The 25,108-nt window shown below is 34.3% G+C and overlaps 1 protein-coding gene across 7 annotated transcripts in view; it reads left to right on the top strand.

The window, feature by feature from the left end:
• LOC127064485 (lachesin) overlaps window positions 1-25,108 on the top strand; it is a 183,403-nt gene that overhangs the window by 70,217 nt on the left and 88,078 nt on the right. For all 7 annotated transcript variants that reach the window (XR_007781726.1, XR_007781725.1, XM_050995598.1 and 4 more), the window contains one exon: window positions 6,886-7,099. Coding sequence is in view for 5 of the 7 variants with exons in the window: in XM_050995598.1 (XP_050851555.1) it covers window positions 6,886-7,099 (214 nt within the window). In the remaining 2 variants the exon portion in view is untranslated. The remainder of the gene's footprint in view (window positions 1-6,885; window positions 7,100-25,108) is intronic.

Here is a 25,108-nt window from a genome sequence, read left to right as displayed (position 1 = left end):
CTACTAACTATTCACCGCCCCTTAAAAAAATTTTCTTTATCGTTTCAAGTACCGTCGTTCTTTCGTTATACGAATATTTAGAATATCTTGATTTATTTCTGACTGAAATTAAACACAGTCGATTTCCTGTAAATTTTTCTACATGAGGATCGATAGTAAGAAAAAAGTAATGCTATTGGAACGCGATCATTACAAAGAGTATTCGCTTACAATCTAGATACATACTAATCGCTATACATTTTATATTAAATTCAAGTGTCCTTTCACTTTGTTCGAAAGGAAAAAAATTCGATTTTATTCTCTAGTTGAGCAGAATGCAATTCGATGAGATCGAAGGGACGAATCGAATGAAAGTTCTTTTTTCTTTTCTCTTTTCCTTTTTTTTTTTTTTCACAAAGAGCCAAGCAAAGAGAAAAATACGCGTTCGATCTTCGGTTCGATGGGTCCTCGCGAGGATTGAGCTTTATCGTTCTAGAATGGAATTCGTCTTTAGAATCTATAGAAATCTTGAAGAAAGAGAGAAAAGATGTGTCAATCACGTGCACCAAATCGTTGATCTAAAGAGGATTGCGATTTATCACGAATGTTAGCAGCAACGAACAAACATTATTAGGCAGGATGATATCGTTTGATGTAAGTTGGGGGCGTAGCTTTCTCTCTCTCTTTTTCTTTTTCTTTTTCCTTTTTCTATCTCTCTTTTTACGTGCTATCCTTTTTCTTGATATCTTTTATGTCTCCGTCATTCCGTTCCCTTTTTCTTTTTTTTATTCTTCTTCTTCTTCTTTATTTCTTTCCATCTTCTTTTTCTTTTTTATTTTCGTTTTCTCTACTCTTTTTTTTTTCTTTGTTCTTTGTTTATCTGTGGTTCGTGCTCGGAACTTTGAGGTTGGTATCGCTTCTCGTCACGTACATACGAGATTCTATTCTTCGTGCCGAAAAAGAAAATAAAAAGATCGAGAGGTTACTAGGTGGAACGGTCAAATTTGACTGACCATCTCATATCTCTTATTCTTTTTTTATTCATTACGTATTCTCTTCCTTTTTTCTACTTTTTCTTCTTCTTTCCTATGTCTCTTTTTTTATTAAGTGAGAACGAGTAGATAACTTGTTTTGATTAGAAACGAATAAATTTTAGCAAAAGGCATAAATAATTTCGTTTAATGTTCTATCGAGTTTAAATTAGATAAAAGTATATAATATAATACGTTTGTCGATATTGATACGTATCTATGTATATAAATATTAAAAAAATGTTTTTTATAAGACTTAAATAAAAATGTCTATTATACCGTATAATATCGATTTTCATATTCACTTTTTATTTTTTTTCGTTTTGGAAAATTCGATAGTTTGGTTGTAGTTTTAATTTGTATTCGTAATATGTACAAATGAATATTATTTTTTCGTTATTTATAAAAATATGTACTTTTATTTTTTATTACACCATCGTATATAAATCTATTTTCGTTATATTGATATTGATTTCTATTCTGATTTCATATTTTTGTTAAAAAATTGGATATGCTGAAAAGATGCGTGGTTACACATCTTTGTTATTTGAAAATTAACATTTGATGTGATAATAAACTTACATTAAACAAATCGATATGACAAATTTGGTAATCATTGTAGTTTTTTTTCTATCCTGTTATTCCGTATACTATGAAAATCCTATTAAATTTTCTCTTCTTTCCTTGGCATGAAAAATTCTGCATAAAAATGTCGCAAAATTGTGACAGGGCTCACCATGTCATCCCTTTTATTCTTCGTAAAAAAGTAGACGAGAATCATAGTCTCATCGTATATATAATATATATATATATATATATATATATATATATATATAAAATATATATATATACACACACACACTCATACACACACATACGCACGTATATGTATGTGTGTGTGTGTGTCTACGAGAAAAACTCGAAATGCTGGGCAAATACACGACGTAGGTCGCGCCGACGCGCGCGTGAAAGTGCGATAGGATAAAATAAACAGGAACATTTACGTAGCGTGTATTGATCAAAGGGTGAAATGTAAATACATAAATCGCGATATTGTCGTGTCTCGTATAGACATATCGACGAATTTTCCCAACAGACTACTACCGGTATTAACGATTTTTTTCCATAGTTTTTCGCTTTCGATGAAAAGTGTCCCGGAAATTCAACGTATTCGAATTTTCAAGCCTTTCAAACGAGAATCGTTTGCCATCGATCGAAATACAAAGAGGACATTGAACTGTTTGCACAATTTATACCCATCAAGTTTTCAATAATAATCATGATAATTTGATTAAAACGATGTTTAAATAATATTATGATAATTTTCTTCAATTCTTAATCTCACAAATATTTCACTTTCATTAGATTTATATTTATAGAAATTTATTTATTTATTTTATTTATAATATATATATATATGTATGTATATAAAATATTTAATATGTTATCAACATAGAATTTATTATATTACATGTTCGAATAAAATACTAATGAAATATTTATAATCATACACGAGTCGTATGTATGTTAGGAAAAGAGACAAAAAAAATAGGAATAGAAAAAAAGAAAGGAGAGAAAAAAACCATAATAGTCTCCAATTCACATCGCTGCACATTTTCATTTCATTTTTTGATTCCACTCGTGTACGCATTTGGACGATCACATAAACGAGTCTCGAAACGTTTTTGGCCCGTTGAAAAATACGAAAAAGCACCTGTCGTGTCCGCGTACTTCATGCGACGAGTCGTCGGTCACTCGTTAAATAACTATCGAGAATGGAGCGCGAGCGTATCACTGTGCCATGCTTCGTTAGTTCACTTGTCGATATATTAATGTAGATAAAATAAATTTGTGAATTCCATTTTGACTGGATGGCAACATCATTTCTATGTGTAATAGCTCTGTCGATTAGTATTTCATCAATAGGTAGCATCATCTTCTACTAGTAGTTACATTGTTATTTTTTATATACCATAATCAAATTAATCTTTTTAATTTTGATTATATAAGGGAAAGAGAGAAAGAGATAGAGAGAGAGAGAGAGAGAGAGAGAGAGAGAGAGAGAGAGAGAGAGAGAGAGAAAGAGAGCAAATTCAAATGTTTTCATATGACATACATATAAATATATTTTGTTTTACTGATAAATATTTTTATAAAATATTAATAAATGACTGTAACATAATTTCAAATATATGGATACATACGTATGTATATGTATAGACATGGTCGGCCAAAAATTTCTAAGTAATTTTAAAAAAGAGTTATACTTCTTCGATACCATATTTTTATTCTTTAATTTATATACCTTTTCGGATTGTATAACCACAAGCTTAAGAACTTTGTTACAATATTTTACAAAAATTAGCTTAAAACAAGAAAGAGTAATTGATTTTTTAAAATCATTCTGGATACTTCTCATTCAATCTATATATAAAGTACATAAACTTATTCGTATCTACTAACAAATAAATTTGTCTATTCTCGATTAGTAACGATATTTTCTCGTTTAGTTTTTCCATTGTCATCGTCATATCGTTTTTCATCGTATGTTAAAAGACGAGAGTAATAAAAAAGGAAAAAAAGGAAAAATAAATAAATAAATAAATAAAAAGAAAACGAAAAAAGAAAATATAAAAGTTACCTGGTTGTTTGAAGATCAACGTGGAGTTTGTTGGAACGAAAAAGGGAACGTAATGAAACCTCTTCGTTCTAATTTCGGAGGGCAAGGAAATCTTTTGAGCGTTATTTGGCGAACTGTAAACAGAGGGTCGCGTAATAAAGGGTTACCCTCACCAATTTCACCCAACTCTCCTTTTCGTGTACTTTACTCGCTTTTGCCCTCGTTTTTCTTATCATTTTCTCGATCGTAATTCTTATTCCCTCTGACATAGATATATTTATTGTAAGGGATTTAATTATTTCATGGGTACATTTCTGGTACATCGGCACATTGGAGTCACGTTGGCAAATTCTCTATGGAGTCGTTTGGTTTCCAGTCAGAGTCGTTTGCTCGCTCGGAAACCCTTTGGATATTTTAACAGTCTATCTAGTATCTCACTCTGAGATTTCTAGATAGTCAAAGAATCCCCAACACGTACGATTTGTTTTCAGTTCAAACAATGAGCCTCGTCCTCTGACGTAAGTTTCCTAGAACGAAACGTAAATGTATACATGTGTATAGGTACTGTATTTGTATTGTATTATTCATCGGAATATTTTCATTCATTGAAATATTTTCTATAGCAGAAAAATAGAGAAAGAAAGAGAGAGAGAGAGAGAAAGAAAGAGAAACACACGTGTCTATCGTAAATTGTATACAACGATGTGGCCTATTTGTTCTTACATGACCTCTGTGTTTCGTAACCTACAATTTGTTTAACACGAGAGTCGTAGTTCGTTCCTAACAGTCAGTATCGTAGGAGAACGTGTAAGGTAAGCTTCAATTTTAACTTTCTTCTCGTTTCTTTCAATATAATCGAAGATAATATATATATTTCTCAATATATTTCGTTTTAATTAAAATCTGTGCGTTCTATTTATACGTGTTCTTGCGTTAATTGTCGCAATTTCAATAATTATATATATATATTAATTTTTTTCATCCGAATGTATATGAATATTTCTAAGTTATCCATTAAAAATCAATTTTATTATATTAACGTTTCATTGTAATATTTAATTAATTATTACAAAAGTGAAAAAGCTTTATAGGTTAACAACGTTATTTCAACAATTCATTTCTCGAACAATCTCTAATATTAATTGCGATCTTAATTATTATTATTCCTTAGGCAATAGTAAGCGTTGCGTTGCTTTATGCGCAATACGACAGCTGCGTTTTCAATAGTTCGCACATGCGAACACCTGCGTTTGTATACCGTTCATTTGTAATCAATTGAACGATTTTTCTATCTCTCTTTTTCTATTTAAAAAAGAGAAAAAAGGACAAACAAAAAAAATCCTGCGAAACAAACAAAAATAACCAATGATTCATACACGTTATATGATTCATAGTCCGGCTATAAAATCTCTCAGGGAAATTTAAAAACGTAGAATAAAACAGAGCCAACATCGTTACTCCTGTATACCGTACTCATAAAAAATAACTTCTGTTAGACGTATTTTTCTTTCGCATTCATCACCTTAGAATTAGAAACTCGTACGATACTACTAACATATATACATACGTATGTATATTATTATATATCGACTTATTACAATCTCTCAGAGATATCGTATATAAATTTTCTTTGTTAGAAGGCAAACGACGATTGCACGAAGGTAAAGATTGAAATTAAAAAGTAGAATCAAAGTAGTAAGTACCATGCTGACGTGAAACTTTTCTAAGATGTAATTATTCGTTGCTAAGTCCTTTATAATAAAGACAAACGAGCGTCTCCTTCCTTACTTTCTTTCCCTCTCTCTCTCTCTCTCTCTCTCTCTGTCTCTCTCTGTTTCTCTTTCTCGATCGCTTGCTCTATCGTTCTCTCTGTCGTTCTCTCTAGTGTTCAAGACTCGGATGCTTTCAAAGATATAGGACCAGTAACGTTTCTCAAATCGCACCAGTTGTGTAACGCCTAACGATTCTTTAACTTCTCTCAACGTCCAACTTCGAGACTGTGAATATCGCGTTAAGCGTCCTCGGTTAATCGCCAACGGCTTGTTTTCAAACTACCAAAAGATCTTCATGATCTTGATATAGGGAAGGTACTTCCTAACGACTTAGCGTTGAGTTGTAACTCAAGTCATTATTTTTTCCGTGATTTCCTGTTTTATTTTTTTTCCCTTTTTCTTTTGTCTAAAAATAGCCCTTCTTCGATCAAAAATTAAACGCATTTTATCGAGGTCGTTCTGTTTTTATATCTGTTTTTATTTTATCTCAAATCGTATTACACATCTCTCTTTTTTTTCTTCTTTTTTTTATTTCTTTTTTAAAGAAATTTTTCGCACGTTTTCGCTCCATATTTTCACTTGATGTTTTCGCTTCGTGTTTTCACTTGATGTTTTCACTCGTGTTCAATTTTTCACGTGTATCGTATTAAGAGTATTACGTCGAATATTTATTCGAATCGTTTTAAACTTATATTTAAATTTAGAAATTCTACCTCTTATTTATTCTTACAAATGTTACATTATTTTTATATCGTGTGACCTTAAAGTTGACATTACTAAAAAGATTTTGAAATAGGTTGAGATGTTTACGTCCTTCGATGTACCAAAATATAATTATCTCCGACGACTCTTTTTTTTCTTTCTCTTCTTCTTCTTCTTCTTCTTTTTTCCTTCTTCTTCTATTACGTCTATCCTTTGCACACGTGTGCACAGACAGAAACATGTAGAAACGTGTACATAGTTATATACGCATCTACGATGATACGTATGTACCATAAAGGGAATAAGATATTTGAATTCAAATAGGCGTTGTAGGACACGAGGACTTGTCAGGGAGACGGAAGATTCGATTTACATTATATTTACATTGCAATAACGTAGCTCAATGTGTTTCATATATAAACGTATATATCTCTCTCTCTATATATATTTTTTAAATATATATATATGCATACACATATATCTCCATGAAATCTCAATACGATTTGAAACCAGCAAAAGTTTTATTTTTGGAATATTTATTATCGTTCTTACGAAATATTTTACGAGATCGATGTAATCGAAAATGTCGATTCTTGATATAATCTAATTTTGAAAATATAAAATCTTTAATCATGCAACCATAGAATGATATTAAAAATAAAAATTAATGAATTTATTTGAACACGAGTGTCGATTATATCGAAGACGATAAATAATGAAATTAAAAAACGATGACTTCGTTGTGATCGTAATGTGACTCATGTAAATAATCTTGTTACAGGTGTCGTGGGTACGAAGACGTGGCGAGGATTTTCATTTACTTACTATCGGCCTTGACACGTATGCGAGCGACTCGAGATTTTCTTTGGAGTTCGAAGGCCCGAACGATTGGCGATTACAGTTGAAATCGGCGACTGAAAGGGATGCAGGACTTTACGAGTGTCAAGTCAGTGTACATCCGCCATTAATCAGAACGGTTCATCTGTCGGTATCAGGTGAGTATCTTTCACTCACCTCAACCGATCCATATTTCAATATATACGATGTATAGTATACGTAAGTGGATATATTAGAAAGGTGCGATATATCGATTCCGATGTTGAGTCATTTTTAACGAGTCTACCCATCTTACTTATCTAACCGTAAACAAGTTTTCGTCATTTTTCATTGAAAACGTGAGAAGAAAGATTCACTTAGTTTGATAGTTCGAAGAAGAGGACAGAGAGAGAGAGAGAGAGAGAGAGAGAGAGAGAGAGAGAGAGAGAGAGAGAGAGAGAGAGAGAGAGAGAGTTAGTAGGAAAGTAAATAAAATGACATAAAAGTTTACATTGGAGAAGGTGCTTCTCGAAACAAGGATGTCACGGTAAGTTGCTTGATCGAAAGCACTTACACAGCGTCGGGACGAAGTCAATTTCTCAAAGCGTACGAACAATGAAGGGAATGGTGAGAAGGATAGAGAGAGGGAGAAGAATGGCATTGGAACGTTAGAAATAGTAAGGGGGTGGAGAATGATCGAGAGTGGTTTGAGAAAAGGGTTACATCCATTATTCTCTTAATCTCCCTTTGTAAAGCGAACTCTACCGTAAAGTTACTTGGTCGAGATACATAATCCGCGAGCGCGTGCGCATTTTCGTTGGGGCATAAATCACGATGGTAGCGCATCGTTAGGGTCGTCCTTGTCGGTGGCATAATGGCGACTTCGCCGGTCGTAACGATGTCCTCGTGGTACTCACCTCATCCTATATCGCTAGCTAGCTAGCTAGCTAGGTACTTACCTACGTCCCTTAATTGAACCCACGGATCCTCTCTTTGGATCCTTCGTTTCGTTCGTTCGTTCGTTCGTTCAATCGGTCCATAATAATCATTTCGTTGCCTCCAGGTCTAAAGTTTTTACTAGCGATTTCGTTCGTTATCGTTCTACCCTTCCACGATTAATCGAATAACGATCAGCACATTTAGAGATCCATAGATAGACAGATATACGTTTCTACTTTGATACTTTTTGGATGGTTAGAAAACATATCCCGTTTGTTTCTCTTCGAGTGGTTAGCTCGAGAACTTACTACTAACGGGTAATTTGCGGCTGCCGAGTAAGTGCTCGTAAATCCTCCTTTTTCTTTCTCCTCCGATGGTCCTCCGAAATTCAAATGAGATAACTCTTCTTCGTTAAAATCATGATATATATATATATATATATATATATATATATATATATATATTAAGAAATTTACTATACTAGATCATTCAAAAATGAATTTCCATTGATTTGACGATAAAGCTATTCTTTTCTCGACCAAATTGATTTAATTAACGCATTGTTTTGTGATTTCTATCGTATGATATTCCGATTCGATTATTCTCAGAGAATTTCATCTATGAATAGCTTTAGTAAGAAGACCTAACTATCAATGAAATTTCATAAAGGAAATACCTATTACCTATAAGATGATTTAATGAATCTTTTGCGAACGAACCATCCGATATCTTTGATAACATTGAATCTATTGAAAAGTGTCGAAAGATATATCATTATAGTCTTAACGAAATGAAAGTAATCAAGGAGATGTATTTAATTAGGCATTTATAATGATTCATGCTTTATAAGAATATTAATTCGTCTTTCTGAACGCAACGTTTTAAATTACCGGATCGTTCGTTTAATAATTCTTCTTTTTTTTTCTCCTTTCTTTTTATTCCTTTTTTTTTCTTCTTTTTTTCTTCTTTTTTTCCTTCTTCTTTTTGAATTTTAACGAGGTAGTTGTTCCGACATTATTACTCTTAATAATCCATTCTCTCTGCACGAGAAAGGTATTACGAACGAATGAAATAATGCTACCACGCAATATGTCGCGAAGGGGAAAGTTGCTTCTATTTAGCCTTCAACGATCTACTTTATTACAAACTCTAACAGACAAACTTATAACTTAACGACATGATTGTACCTACTGTATTCGACATATACACGTATGCGTGCGTGTAGTTATATACGAGCCATTTGTATGACGTACTACAATCATCCAATTTATTCTCTAGAGGTAAAGTTCTCAATTTTCTTGCACTATGCATATATGAGATTTCGTTTCCTGCTACAAATCGTTCGTTTATATAAACGAACGTTTTTTTTTGTAAAAAAAAATTCTTCAATTACAATCATTCGATCAATTTTTTTAATAATTATTTTTATTCCATATAAAGTAAGTTTTCCTTATAACAAATTTACGTTGAAATATACGATCTTTCACGAAGAAATGAAAGAGAATTTGATCGATTGTAATTTTTATGACACACTCTGTAATATAATTGTCTTAAAGAAGCATCATCGTGTCTGGTTAATGTTGAGATGGTTAAGAAAATGAAAAATTTATTTTAAATGGAATGAAAAAATATTTTTTTCTTCTTTCTCTCTCTCTCTCTCTCTCTCTCTCTCTCTCCCCTTTTTTCTTTTTAGTAAAAACACTCGTATTTTCTTTCGCGCTCGAATTTGCGATTAGAGATTAATATCTTAAACGTAAAACGTGACTCCTTTAATTAAGTCTACGAGGTGCTGCTTTGTCGTCATAAATCGAAAGGCTGACTGGAACTAAAGCGAGAACTATTAGGTACCTGTCGTGTCTTCCGGCTTTGTCGACGTTTTATCGTCGCGAACACTAACTTGCAATTAGTTCCCTCTTTTCGCTTTAGCTCGGACTCCTCTACTTATATGGGCGTGTCCCTTTATTCTATCTTAAGATATAATGGAATTAAGCTTTTCGACTAGAAGTACCTTAACAAAATCTTTTGGTGCTTTTTTTTTTTACGAATATTACAGTCGGAATTTAATTTTCAAATAAATTATAATGGAACATGAACGTTATATTTTTTCTCTCATAAGGTTCGAATAATGTTCTTTTTTTTTTTTTACTCTATATAATAATCGCAAAACCTTTTTTCTGATTAATCTTTGAAATATTTATTTGCTAAATAAAAATATTATATATAAATATTTATATATAAATAAATATTTTAATCTATATTATAAATTTCTATTTATGATATATATATATATATATATATAAATCTTTAATAAAATTTGTTTTCTTTTTAAAGATAAATACTCATTTAGTTTTAAAATATATTTTCAAAGATAAAATGTTTATAGCTATTTATCGTGAATGAAAAATTTTAGTTAAAAGTAAATTTTTATTTATATTCTAAAAATAAATGAATGAATTAATAAATAAAGCGATTTAATGTTTTATTATTATTCAATATTGAATAAAAAGCAAAAAATTTATTACATTCGTAAATAATAACATTGAAAAAGGAATATTCGTATAGGATATCATCCTTGATATGAAATCCTTTTAAAAGATTGATATTAATGCAGTTAAATGAAAAAAGCTTAAAGATTAATTAATATCTTCAAATATTATCATTTTTCAAATGAAATTTAACAAACTGGATATGAAACTTTTCGTACAGAGAGAAGTTTGACATTTATAATTCAAATGGTTATACGAATAATCGAGAGAACATTGAGTTCGTTTCCTAATCACGCTCGACGTAGCTTTGTCGAAACTTTACAAATCATTGAATACGAATACGTTCTGTATGCATAAGTGGAGAAAAGGTAAGCTCACGTTGGATACGAAACACAATGGAGTTTAGCAATAGGTACGCATCGTTGCATCCTCGAGTTTAAGTTATACGAAAGGACGTAGATTTCGGTTTCGATTTGACGGATCTAAATTTCACATATTCATGGATTTAACTTTAAAATTAATAGAAGGTAGTATTAGTAATAGTAGTAGTAGTCGTGATAGTAATTATTCGGTATAGAAAATATGATGTTTGTTAAAAGAAGCTGAAATTTCACGTTCTCTTCCTCTCTATCTTTCTGTCTCTTTTTTTTTTAAAATTCCTGATTACGATATTGTGGTGACTCACGTAGATTTTTGATTTTTATTTTACTGTATTCATGACCGTACAAGCTATGACTGGTGTCATTCAAGAGAAGAGTATTTCATGTGGCTAACAACGTGAAACGAAATAGTGAAGATGTATATATATATATATATATATATATATATATATATATACACGCACATACGAACACACATGCAGACAAAGAAAAAGAACAAAAGAGGAAAGAAAAGCTCAGTCGTAGAGAGGCCAATAAGAGTGTGGAAATGGGAATATTTTTCAGTCACTATTTTCGACCGATAGACCGACCAGCCTTAGAGCTTTATGAAATATTTGACAGAAATAGCGAGTACAAGAGCGGCATAAATTTTGGTCGGAGACCCCCATGGTAACACGGAACACATAGAAACGTGTCGTATCTAACGTAAGACCGGAGAGCATCGAGGCGAGGTAACAGAATGGCCGTCGAGCTTATCGAACATGTTTCAACGTAAAAAAGGAGCTTATTTTTTATTATCGATTCGAGTAACTTTTGACTGAATCATTTTTGATCGTGTGAGGCGTAGATAAATGTCTTTGACATATGGATATATATATATACACATTTATAATACCTAAATATAAATAATCGATAGTTTGAAGGAAAGAAAAATTGTATAAGAAAAGTTACCTATTAAACATATATGACATACATATATATATTTATATTTATGAATTAGATAATTAGCTCAAATTAAATTATAGATAATATCACCTTTTACGTTACATAGATAATTAATTGTCTAATCAATCGATTGATCGATAAGAAAAAAATTTTTCTTTCTTTTTCGTTTTTATTTGACATACACAGAAAGATTTCGATTTTGTAGAAAAGGAGATAAAAAAATGATACCTTAAGGGAAAGTAATTTGTAATGTTTTGGATTCTTATCTAAGTCGTAGGAGGAATCGTATTGTCAAAAGATATAACCGTGTTGGGAATAGAAAGTGCAGAGCGAGTTACAATGTCGATGACGATCGGCCATCGTCATATGCTATTTGGTCTCTTTCTATCGAATCCGGGTCGACCTGGTCATGGAGTATAGTTTTTCCGGAAAATGCATAACCTCTTTTTACTTTGGCGCTTAGAGAGAAAAGGAGAAGGAAAGAAAAGAAGAGAGAGAAAGAGAGAGAAGGAGAGACTACGTTTAATGATTTCCTTTGAGAGGAACGAACGTATACGTTCGTTAACGTTGAGAGCTTTTCTCTTTCTTCTTATTCCTTTTTCTTTCCTTTTTTTCTTTTCTTTTTTTTTTCATTTTTCTTCGCTCCCTCTTCTCATTTTCCATTCCTTATCACTTGATCGACTTCAACGAGTAGGGATCAGACCAGACGATAAGAGAATATCTATATAATGGTTCTTCTGCCATGTAAAAATTTGTAATTTTCTCATTTCAGGCGCGAGGAACCTTTTAATTTGGATTAAAAGAAAAAGCAAAAAAAAAAAAGAAGAAGAAATAAAGTAATTAACATTCAAACGAGATCTTCGTTTAATAGACAAAAGGATAGAAATATATAGTGCATTATAGATACTTATAAAAGGAAGATTCGAGTTGGAAGACAAACGAGTTATCGTTTGTGAAAAGAAATGAAACGGTAGTAGAAATAGGGGTAGAGAAAAGGATGCGGAAGGGGCAGATAGGGAAAGGAAAGATGGAATAAAATAAAAAAGAGAAAAATTTCTTCTGTTATCGTTGGAACGACCGTTGTATTTCATATAGTAATCCGCATCTTCTGAGGTCCGACATGTATCTATATATTTTTTTTCTTTTTTTTTTTTATATCTACCGGAATTCAAGATCGACGTAAAGATTGACGATTCTCGAATCGGGAAGGAAGAATCTCTCTCCGTTTTTCTTGACATTTCGATCGGAGTGTCCAACCGATGTGTCCACTCTACCGTTTTGACTTTTACGACGTGGATTTAAAGCGTGCGAGTCTGTGTACGTATGTATGTATGTGCATGGGTGTGTGTTTCAAGACCGTGGGCGTGCTAGACAGAAAGAGAAAGAGAGAGAGAGAGAGAGAGAGAGATCTTCTTCTCAACGAAGATATAACTACGTTCTCGTAATTTACGCGTCCGCCTAGTACGGCATAAACTTTCGTCGTTAAGCCGTACTACATCGTTGTTGAAGAAAAAGAAGAGAGAGAGATGGAGAGAGAAACGGCTCGGTTAGTTTCCGTTTTCTCGGCCGTTTGACCAGAGTTAAAGTTTATGTCACGGTGCGATGTACCAAAGAAATGGAAAAAACGGGCTCCACCCTTTTCCTTTTCCTTCGAACGTGTTCTCTCGTCGACCACCTTGTCTATCTTTTATGAGTTTTGTACGAACAGATAGAGAGCTTTCTCTCTCTCTCTTTTTTTTCTTTTTCTTTTTCTCTTTGTTTTTCTTTCTCTTTCTCTCTTTTTAGAAATTATTTGCTAAGTTTCTCAGCTTGAGAGAGAGAGAGAGAGAGAGAGAGAAAGCTTTATATTTGGCAAACGTTCAAATTGTTAAGAACTTAACTTTTAAGAAGAGTGACTCTTTCGGATAGCATAAATTTGCAGCCTTTTAATTTTCGTATAGATCCGATTAATATCCTTATACGATGGGTTTCGTGTTCTCATTAAGAAGATTCTTGTGATATATAGTCAGAGATTAGCAAACACCTGATACTTCGATCAGTCAGTTTCTAATGTTTAGGTATTAGATCTTACGTAAATGATAACCCTATTATATCAGAATTATAAATGAATTTGTAAATTACGAATGGAATTATGAATGACTGATGAAAATTGATTTGAGTCAATTTTTGAATTTGGGTGGAATAATAAAATCTTTTCTTATATTTCTTTCTTATGCAGTTTGTATTTTTCTTGTAGTTGAAAACTAGAAAAAGATAGTTGAAAATCACGTATGATTGTAGAAAGAGTGTGAGAGATAGAGAGAAAGAGAGAGAGAGAGAGAGGAAGAGATTTGCGGTTTGTTATCGTAACGGTATCGCGTCTTATCAGGTGCGAAAATTGAATCGGCAAGTAAACGTGCTCTCTCGAATCGTACGAAATGTATTCCCACGTAAGGGAATAGAAAGCAGTTCACGCTTACGGATGTTCACGATAGAGTGGCGACTACCGGATTCCTCTCTAACCTTCAACCTCTTTCCCAAGTTACCTCCGAGCTAGAATAAATCACGGTACTCGCAAACATTGCAACCGTTTATTACTCGATCGTCTGACCTATTGCTTGTATCTAGGAAATAATTAGATTTTGTTGTTGTAGAGTATATTATACCTACTTGTAGTATATTGCCATATAATATACGAGGAAGTGAGGGATGTTAATTAATTTATCATACGATATTAATCAGTATCCATATCATCGGTGATACGAAAATTATATCGATCAATTCATTTATAGAAATCGATACTGAGTAACCCATATGTATTTTATATATGTATGATGTATGTACAAATAGTTATGTATACATACATACATACATATATATATATATATTATATATTTCATTATGTTAATTGATTCATTGTTTATGGTAATGATAGAATGCATTTTTAATCGTAAACGTTGTCTTTGAAGGCTTCATTCTATTAATCATTTTCATCGATAATCAAAGGGTCGATTGAAATTAATGCACGAAGTAAATATAAAATAAAGAGAGAAATATTTTTCTGAGAAATCGAGAGATATTTCGATGGGCGCACAAGGATCGACTTCCCATACGCTTGTATCTTAAAGGTTACGAGCGTTCATGGGATAAGCACAGTGACAATAAATCAAAGTAATTGGAGGGGTGAGATGTCGTAATAAATAAATAAATATATATATATAATCGTCTATCGAGCATACCAACACTTTCAACCCCCACCAAGTTCTTTATAGTCCTGGTATACTCTCTTTCGCGAGATAGAACGCATCGCTAGATACGACAGTTTGGGAGCAGCCATTAAATTCCGTGCTTTCTTTTCCTTGACTCAGGAGAATTATGAAGACGAGCTTGAAATAGGGAACGTGTATTCTATCGTCTTTTTCCCCTTCTTTCTTTCTTTCTTTCTTTCTTTCTTTCTTTCTTTCTTTGTTTCTTTCCTTTTTCCTTTTCTTTTTCTTTTTCCCTTTCTCCTTCTTTATTTTGTTTATTTAGAAAAGATAGCTCGAGGCGTTGTTGGGATGGCGAGAGCTGTCCAAGTGTAAGAAAAGCAAAGACTGCTTAAGAAAGACGTTCGCGAAAGGGTGGGACAAAAGAAATTTCGAATGAATTCAAGCACCTTGGCTCTATCGTTCGTGCAAAATTACATCAACGAGTTATGCCTTGCGCAGATACGCTGCTGAAGACTTTGCACGAGAACGAAGGGGATGGTTGAAAAGGTAGGGTGTGAAGAGTAGCGGAATTGGTACGAAGAGGAGATTGGGCGAGAATGGGGGTGGCAGCGTGGGTGGGGTTAGATAGAAAGGAGAACATTATCCTGATGAGACAATGAAATTTCTCGAGAGTAAGGAACAAGGAGGTGCTCTTCCGTTTTCCTAGAGGCTACCAGAGTCGCACCAGAGTCGCATTAGATTATGTCGCATGACGTTGTGTAAACGAACCATCTCGTCGTTATCGCTAGGATAAATTTACTTCTCGTCGGCTATTCGCCAAGGGACGATCGAACAACCTCGCGCGATATCGCGAGAAACGAAAGCTTCTTCTCGCTTTATTCTTCTTCGACGTCAATCCTTCATATTCTTTTACCTTCATCGATCTTACGATGTTTGAGCAATCATGCGCTATACCGAACGGAATCCTGAGAATCGGTTTTAACGTCTTCCTTGAGATTTTATAAGGGTAGAGTTAACGCGCGTATTTTTTTCTCTCTTTCTTTTCTTAATTTTTTTTTTCGAACAGTTTTTTCTTCTTCGTTCGTTCGTTCGTTCGTTCATTCGTTCGTCTTAATCGTTGAGCATTTAAAGTTCTTATAAAAAGTAAAAAAGTTTTATTAAAATTTCGTTAAAATATCGGCCTGAGATAAATTTTCTAAGAGAAAAAGAAAAAGAAACGAATGATAATTTCGTTTAAAATATTCAATCGATCATTTAATACTGTTACGTTACTTTCTATAATAACTGTTTGATTCGTTATACAAGATGGGAGGGAGTCCTATCGTTTACCTCACAAACTTTGACGTTTATAGGAACGATCGTCAAAGTTCGATATGAAATATCGTCATAATTTCGTGGCTCCCGACGAGTACCGTTTACTTAACGTTCGTTATCATCCATAGCGTTAACGCGTCCCACCGATTTGACGTCCTCTCTCGTAGCTTTGTTCACGAGGATTAATTTCGATCGAACGACCGGTCAAATCGGTGATCATTACTCAGTCATAGAGCAGAGCTGCATGTAGAATGCAGAATGCGAATCAGTAATCATTAAACGTTAATTGCGATTGGTAACTCGGTACTGATACATTTTTAAATAGTTAAATATCTCTGATAATTGATATAGCTTCAAATTTATATATACATACATATATTATATTATTTTAATTCATTAATATAAATAAAATCATAAATTATAAGAAAAGAATGAGAAGAACAATCGTTTACAATATTTTTCATTTCCTTTTTCTTTCCCGTAGTATAAATGGGAGATAATAAAAATGATCAAAGATAGTGGCAAGATGCATTTAAAGCATAGTTATTATGAAGAGGCGTTAATTCCTGAAGGAGAGGGTTGGATCGTTCGTTGGAGGGTGTAGATGCATGTACCATAAAATCGTGATATTCAAGCTCGTATGTAGAGATGGTTAGTCGGGGAACGCATCAACCGTACTAACACATCAATACGAGCATAAGAACATACGCATAGTTCAATATATGTGTACATAATATACATACATACATACATACATACATACGTAGGTACGTACGTACGTACATATATACGATATATATACATATATATAGATACACACATATATATTTTATGTATATATATCTAGTTAGAACTCCTTCTCGCGGTATTCGCTCGTTCTCATCGGTGCGAGTATGCGTTGAAGTTGGAAAGTGCTTGTACCAGCGTCATTATTAATCTGAACGCCCATTAAAACGGCAAGCGGCGTTGCTCTCGTGCTCGCGATTCTCCTCCGTCGAAATTTAGATTTGAGTTCGCTGGGAGTTTCGCGCGCCCGAACGCGAGCATTTGTGCTGCTCGTCTGCCGCGCGCGCGCGCGCCTGTGTGTGTGTTTGTACGCGTGAAAGAGTGAGAGAAAGCGCTCGAAGCTGAAGCGGCAAGAACCGAAAATGCTAAAACTAAAAGTCGGCGAAAAGGGGGAGGGCTTAGCTTCGTAGAGAAACTTACCTTCGTTCCTTACGGCTACGTGCCTTAAGAGCCAAACTCTTGATTATATCGATATACTACGGACGTTACGAGCTAAATCGAATGGAAGTTCGACGAGTTTTCGAAGACGGGACGAAGCTCTTTATACGATTTGGCTTCTATAAAAATATGAATACACAGATGACTTTTTAGACCGAAGGTAGATTGGTCCCTTTGAAGAGGAAAGATTTTGGTTCCTGGGCATGTATGAAAAATGGAGATATTTTGTTAACGTTCTACAGATAGAAGGGAATATTCATATTTATAGAAAATTGGACTTTATATTATCGAATTATATATGTATTTCTGTTTCTTTTATCGTACGTTCATTTTATCGATCGAGAGAGTAATCGAAGAGACAATTCTTTTTCTATTTGTTTCTTTTTTTTCTTTTTTCTTTTTTTAAGCCACACGTTGTACAGTTTGTACGACGATAATAATACGAGTGCAACTATCGATGTAAATTTTTTTTTCTCTCTCTCTTTCTATTTTTTTTTTTGTTGCTTTAATGGTTTATCGCAGTTTGCATCGATCAATACTTCTCTCCCTTTCTCCCCTGCCACCCTATCCCACCCCCAAAATGGCAAATGGAAGCCACGCAGGAATTTGCAAAGCTCAGAGCACAGAGTTAATATGGAAACTTGGTCGAGAACGTGGAATACCAAAATATTTTGTTGAGATAAGAAAACTTTTATATAGCAAACTTTTTTATGATACCTCCCTCTTTTCCTGGTGTTTTGTGTGTGGCTTTTTTTTTGTTTGTTTTTCTTTCATTATTATTACGAGCACACGAAAATCGTAGCTTTCTCTCATTCTCTCTCTCTCTCTCTCTCTCTCTCTCTCTCTCTCTCTGAAAGTGTTGTAAAACGTATGTTGTTTTCATCTTTACGAGTTATTTGATGCGAATTCGATCGCTTCTCGAATAAATATTTCCGATTTTTTTTTTTTTTCGTAATCAGATACAATGGATATGATATTTAATTTCCAATGAAAAATCTCGAAGAAACGAATTCGTTTGTCATTTCATTTATATATTTACTCACGTTCGAATTTCAAAGAGTAATGAAAAGAGAAAGGGAGAGAAAGAAAATACAGTTCGTTCGAAGAGAAACAACAATGAACACGGATAAATTAGACGAAAAAACTGTTCTTGCTACTCGCGTATACGTCTATTGTTCGACACGAATGTTCGTTTCATTCTCTCTCTCTCTCTCTCTCTCTCTCTTTCGTATTTTTTTTGTTTTTGTTCAACTAGCTTCGCACGCGATAATCTTCGTTTCGGGACATAAATGTATGCGTGTGTCCTACTCTGTTTGTATGTGTGTGTATATACTGTGATGCTTGTACTGTAAGGGTTAATCATTTTGCGCGAGTCGAAGCCCTTTCTCTGTTGGTTGTCTAGTCGAGAGAGAGAGAGAGAGAGAGAGAGAGGGAGGGAGAGAGAGAGAGAGAAGATAGAGATAGAGGGGAGATAGAGAGAGATAGAGAGGTAGAGAGAGAGAGAGAGAGAGAGAGAGAGAGAGAGAGAGAGAGAGAGATGGATAGACACAGATAGATTGAGAGGTAGATGCGTAGATAGATAGAGAGAGCGAGTGAATGAGTGAGTGTACGAGAAAGAGAGAGAGAGAGAGTGAGAGAGTGAGAGAGTGAGTCAGTCAGCCCGCTACTCTCCGATGCAAACTCTAATTGGCTTGCCTTGTTATTGTTAATTAACAATCGCCGGCAGAGGCGGCTGATTGATAATTCGATTGATGGCTAGTGAGCTTTCAGGGCAATGCGTCGCTTCGATGCCGGAGGCCTTTCTCGTGTTTTCAAATTGTTGGGAACGCGCCGTTAGTAGGCTCGCGTAACAGTGTAAAATAGCAGCCTCTCTTGTTATAATCGATGTGGCGCTAATGGTCCGTTGTTATTCACAAGTTTAGTCAAAGAGTCTTCTAACGATGTTAATGAGATTATTAATAAGTGATATCCTAATATTGTGAATTAAGTTACGGATAGTGGTGAATGTTAGAGAGAGGTAAAGAGGAAATAAGCATGATAGTCCGGTTAACAATATCGAATGTCGGGAGTCATCGATAATTTCAGCACTCACTTTTGTTGATTTTAGTTGAAATCTTTTCAAGATTTCTTTTTTGCTTTTGTTTTTTCTTGTGATATTTCGTATACTAAAAGTATACTTCACGGTAAGAGTAAAACCCGATGTAAAAAAAATATTGTCTTTTGTATTTTATAATCGAGAAGAAAATTGATGAAAATTGATTAATTCGTTAGCGTGTATTGTTTTTTATTTAATTACGCTATTTTCGTGATTATTAAATCACGTTATTTTTATAATCACGATCTAGTTACAAACGCATGATTTTTTATATATCAAGTCGAATATACGATAACGATCCTATTGTGTAACATAAATTTATAAATTGACGAGACAAGGTAACATCGAATGGTTGATCGAGAAAGAGACAAAAGTTATTTTCATAATAGTCTCTGAGAAAGGAGGAAATTCGATATCGTTAGTTGTGCCTTGGAGGTAGCGAGCCTGTCCTGAGCTAGATGGTAAACGCGTGGCTGCGATAATTATACGCTTCGGGGGAAGTAGCGTGTATCCCGTGAATACGATTAACTCCTGGTATTTCGACGACGAACTTAATCTGCGTTATCATCCGGATTACACAATTACAGAACTATCCGCTTGTATTCGGGACGACACCATCGTCGTCCTTCGAACGTGTCTCCCACTTCCTACCCTGGATAGTAGCTGATTGTTCAAACTCGAAGGACGAAAATATTCGTCGTACATAAAAAAAAACAAAAACGAAAAATTACTTGTCAAAAATAATTCTTGGAATGTATGCCACACGTAAATGGATACGTTGAAACGACGATATATTTTCATTTTATTTTCTATTCATTCTCAATTATTTTCTTTCTTTTATGTTTATTCTTTATTAAATATTCATTCATCCTCCTGAAAAATATCTTTCATGATATTTTTTCAAGATTTTGAGGAAATGGGAAAAAAATAAATGTAAAAAGGAAGAAGGAATATTGTATGATTAACACAGAGAGACAAATTCATAAAGTTTCTATAACTTTTATCATTCCAATATTTATATTTTAATTTTTCAAATATAGAATCTTTCACCGATAATTCGTTTAATTCTATATAATCTATTTGTAATGTCGTTAGTTCAAAAACAAGTCTCAACGATTGAAACATAAGATACGTTTGGTTGGGAGAAGCAGCTGTTAGAGAACGTGTTAATGAAATATTTAGATGGTGGAAAATTTTGCGAGAGAGGATGATCGAATTGCAGGAAACTGTGGGAAGTACTGGTGAGATCTAAACAACGTCGTGGTGTACCATCTAGTATGTAGAGAGAATTCTCGCGCGTCGAGAGTTTCTTCGTGTACGATTTATCTACCTATGTATAAATATATGTGTATGTGTGTATATATCTATATATGCACACGTAAATGTAAATGTAGATATGGGATAGGAAATGTACAGATATCTAGCTTTAAACTGCAAAAGTTGCGAATGTAAATCCGCAACGGCTCTCGTCACGGATACACGATGTCTCTTTGCTAACTGGAACGATTCTCTACTAGCTGAATTATATATAGTTCTCTAACTCTACGAAATTTTCTATAAATAAATGCATGAGAATCTGTTGGATCACCAAATAATACAAGGATTCGATGCAAATTATATCAGAGCATATTGAACCCTGTCGTATTTTTATTTTCCTTTTTTTTTGAAAAAGAAGAAACTTCATTTCATTTTAATCATTTTGTTATGAGAATCATGTGTGTGTATGTATTTAATACGACTGATATTAGATTATAAATTTTCTTAATCTAACAAGTATTATACACATATATATATATGTATATGTATTCTTATATGTACGTATGTGTGTATAGGTAAGCAAGGTTTATTAATGTAGTAAGTCCAATGATCGATGAGAGCACGATTTACTAAACGACATAGTTATACTTTCTTTTTTGGAATTCTAGATATTTTTCAACGATGAAAAGTAACATTAAAATATTTAGGATCGCGACAAGTTAGATTGGATATGACTGGAAAAGCGTAAGGGAAAATTGTTTTTTTATTTTTTTTCGGACAAGATAGCAAACGACGTGTAAGAGAGAAAGAGAGAGAGAGAGGGAAAGAGAATGGGGGTATAAATTTATCGTTGAAAGAAATGCAATGAGGAAGTCGAAGACACGATCAGCGTCGGCAAAGAGCGAACTTGTCTGGTCGGAAATTTATTTACTTATTTATCAGTAGAGAGATACATGGACGGTCAGCCATTTCCGTTTCGAGGCCATTCGTCATTCGTTCGGGATCGTATATATATATGTATATTTACTTGAACACATGCAAGCACATAAACGTACAGAGGCAGACTCGCGATATTTCTCGAAACTGTCGAACACGTTTCGTTCGGAGGCTTTGTTTCGATAAGTGCAACGAGCACGTGGAGAAGCATAGGATATTTTTGTAAACGCGAGCACGTACATACATACATATATACATATATATACATAGATACATAGAAAGTACCTACCAGCTACCGTACGTAGCGTAACAGAACAGTGAGAAAGAATGACAGAGACAGATACATGACCATCGACAGAATGGTAATAAGTCATGCTACCGATGTTGCTGTATATGCGAGTGGCATATTCATTATTAATATAACCCGTCGCAATAGCTAGTTTAGAAAAAGAAACGACAAACAAAGAAACGTCAATGACAGAAAAAAAGGGAATTTTTTCTTGCGTAATGGTTGTTTACTCGAATCGAGCTCGGTGATACGTTGTATATACGTTTTGTAAATACATACATACGTGTGTCATCTTAACGGAAGGAAGCTTTTCACGCTTCGCGAGTCCAACTTTTTAGCTTTTCCAGACTGATCTACGAAATGGCTAGACTCGTATCTCTCCCTTTCTCTTTTTCCTTCAATCCTTCCATCAGCCTTTTCCACGTTTTTCTCGCGATCGGTAGAAAGCTAGCTCGTCGACGGCCATTTTTTTCCCATTTCAGTCGAATGTACATGTGTGTACGTATATATATATATATATATATATATATATTGTACGTATATATATATATATATATATATATATATATATTGTACGTATATATATATATATATATATATATATATATATATATATGTGCATATACACATATGTGGGGATCGACGAGCGACTTTTTATGGAAGAATATCTTTCTCTCTCTCTCTCTCTCTTTTTCTCTCGATTCGGTCATGCTCGGCTAGCGAGACACGTAAAATCAACGACGTATACGTTCCAGCGCGTATCTCGGCCGCGTTTATCTTTGACGAATCGAACGAACGAGTCCAGTCGTTTTCTTTTTCTCCCGATTCCCCGCGATCATTTCTGTCGTTATACGGTCGTACATCATCAGTGCACGTTCCACTTGAAATTATCGATGCGTGAATATTCCCGAGATGGATCACGAAAATAAATATTTTTTCTCACTTGTTATCGCATTTTCTACATTTCACGATCCTAGTATTATCACGTTGACCATGGTATACATACTAACTTAAACGCACGACATTTGTAAATTTTGTTCCACAATTTGCAGCGCATTAAATTATACTTACCTGGATAATTATTTGATCAATCTGGATAATTGTCACTCGTGATTAACATATACAGAATTTCCCGCGTGTAAACGTCCTGATTTTGTTGCAGCTTACTCGAATTCCGAGTACAAATATGAAAGGTTAATTATCGTCGTTTTACTTGTGTACTTATCTTTTTTCTCTTTTTCTTTTTTTCTTTCGTATTAAGAGAAAACATGCTCGACGAAACGAGCATGTTTGTCGGATGGATAGATCGATCGAACGATCGGTCGATCGTACGATCGTACTCGTTCGAAAGAAAAATCGTACGAAAGGATCGTCTCGGAGAAGAGCTTTAAAAGGTCGAACAGGTCGAACGGCCGAAAGCGTTCGTCGTTTCGCGTGTAAAATTGATGCCCGTTAATCCGGCATTGTTGACGACGATCCTCGAACTCCGTAACCAAACGCGTGAACGCGAGAAAAGGGCCGATTGGATGGCGTGATAAATTACCTATTTGCTCGTTCGGCCAGCGGCCTGGACCGATTAAAAATACAGCTGGCAGTCGCGAGATCACCGAAAACTCGCTACGAGCTCGATGCTACGAGCTTGTCGATTGGCTCTCGGTTTCGCGTCATTTCGCGCCGGTAGAATGATTTGTCGTACTGGTTTTACATTTTCGACGAGTCCTTTTATACGCAACTCGTTTTTCGTTCTATTTTTAGAAATGTCAAATGGTTTTCTTTTTCATCTTTTTCCTTTCCTTTCTTTTCTTTTCTTTATATTTTATTTTCTTTTATTATTCTTTTTTTCTCCCTTCTTGATTCACTCGTCTTCATCCTTTTGTGAAGAAATTCCTTTCGTATCGATGGAATATTTCTTGTGTGATATATAATAGAAAACGAAAGAAAGAAAGAAAGAAAGAAAGAGAGAAAGAGAGAGAGAGAGAGAGAGAAAGAAAGAGAGAAAAATTCTTATGGGATATTTTCTTTGGATAAAAATCCCGAATAGGACTCGGCTATATGCGATTAGATTTATTGATTTTCGGATTCTTCTTTAAGTGGAGAAAGAATGGAATGGAAATTCTTTGTGAATGGAAGAAGATATGGACGCGGGAGAGAGAGTGGCAAGGAGGAAAGGGGAAAATGGCAAATTAGAAAAAAGGAGAGGAAAAAAATACAAAAGAAAACAAAAGAGAAAAAGTAGAAGAAAGGGAGAAAAGTGTAGATATATTCGAGCTTCGTGGTAGATCGTACCTTGTTTTTTTTTTCGTTTATTTTTGTTCTTCTTTCTTCTTTTCTCTTTTCTCTTTTTCTTTCTTTCTTCTTCCTTTTTTTTTTCTTTTTTTCAGGTGAGGTCAAGCTCTCACGAAGGAGCTGGATTGTGGTAGAGAGAGGGGGGGAGGAAGGGAGGTAGGTTTGCAAGCCCGTAAATTCTCGCACGTACTTTTCTTTTTTTTTCTTTTTCATCCTTTTTTTTTTTTAACTCGAGCGAGAAAAGCAGAAAAGTTTCCACCTCCTTTCGTTTGACTTAATGGCCCGTGAGTCGGTCTTAATTCAGTTGGATATTCAAATCGGTTTTGGCTTCATGGAGTCTACCGTGGATCTTACTCTCTCTTTCTCTTTCTTTCTCTCTGTCTCTCTGTCTCTCTTTCTCTCTCTCTCATTTTTTTCCTCTTTTATGTTCATTCGTTTTAAGCTGACTGAGTCGAATTATATTTCGACTCGAACCAGCACCAGGATTTCTTTTCTCTTCTCGTCTTTATAAGAGCTTTATCCGTTCGGCACAACGATTCTTCTTCGTCATCATCGTTGCGCTCGCTAGCCAGTGAAATTGGAATTATGTTGAAAAATGCTCGGCTCGCTTTGCAAGAAAGCGATTAGTAATCGACGGTTAAGGGTCTTCTGCCTGCTAGTTGATCGATGGCGAGAGTGGCACAACGTAACGCTTCCGACGTTGAGAGGGCTTTCCGAAGCGATGGGATGTTGCCAGCATCTCTCTTTCTATATGTATATACATATATATATATATATATATATATATATATATATATATGTATCTCTCTTTCTCTCTCTTTTTCTCTGCAGGTCATCGACCGATCTCCT

The sequence above is a fragment of the Vespula vulgaris genome, chromosome 6 (assembly GCF_905475345.1).
Source record: "Vespula vulgaris chromosome 6, iyVesVulg1.1, whole genome shotgun sequence".
NCBI lineage: Eukaryota > Metazoa > Arthropoda > Insecta > Hymenoptera > Vespidae > Vespula > Vespula vulgaris.
The sequence above is the reverse complement of the archived record's forward strand: the minus strand, read 5'-3'. Positions and strand labels throughout refer to the sequence as shown.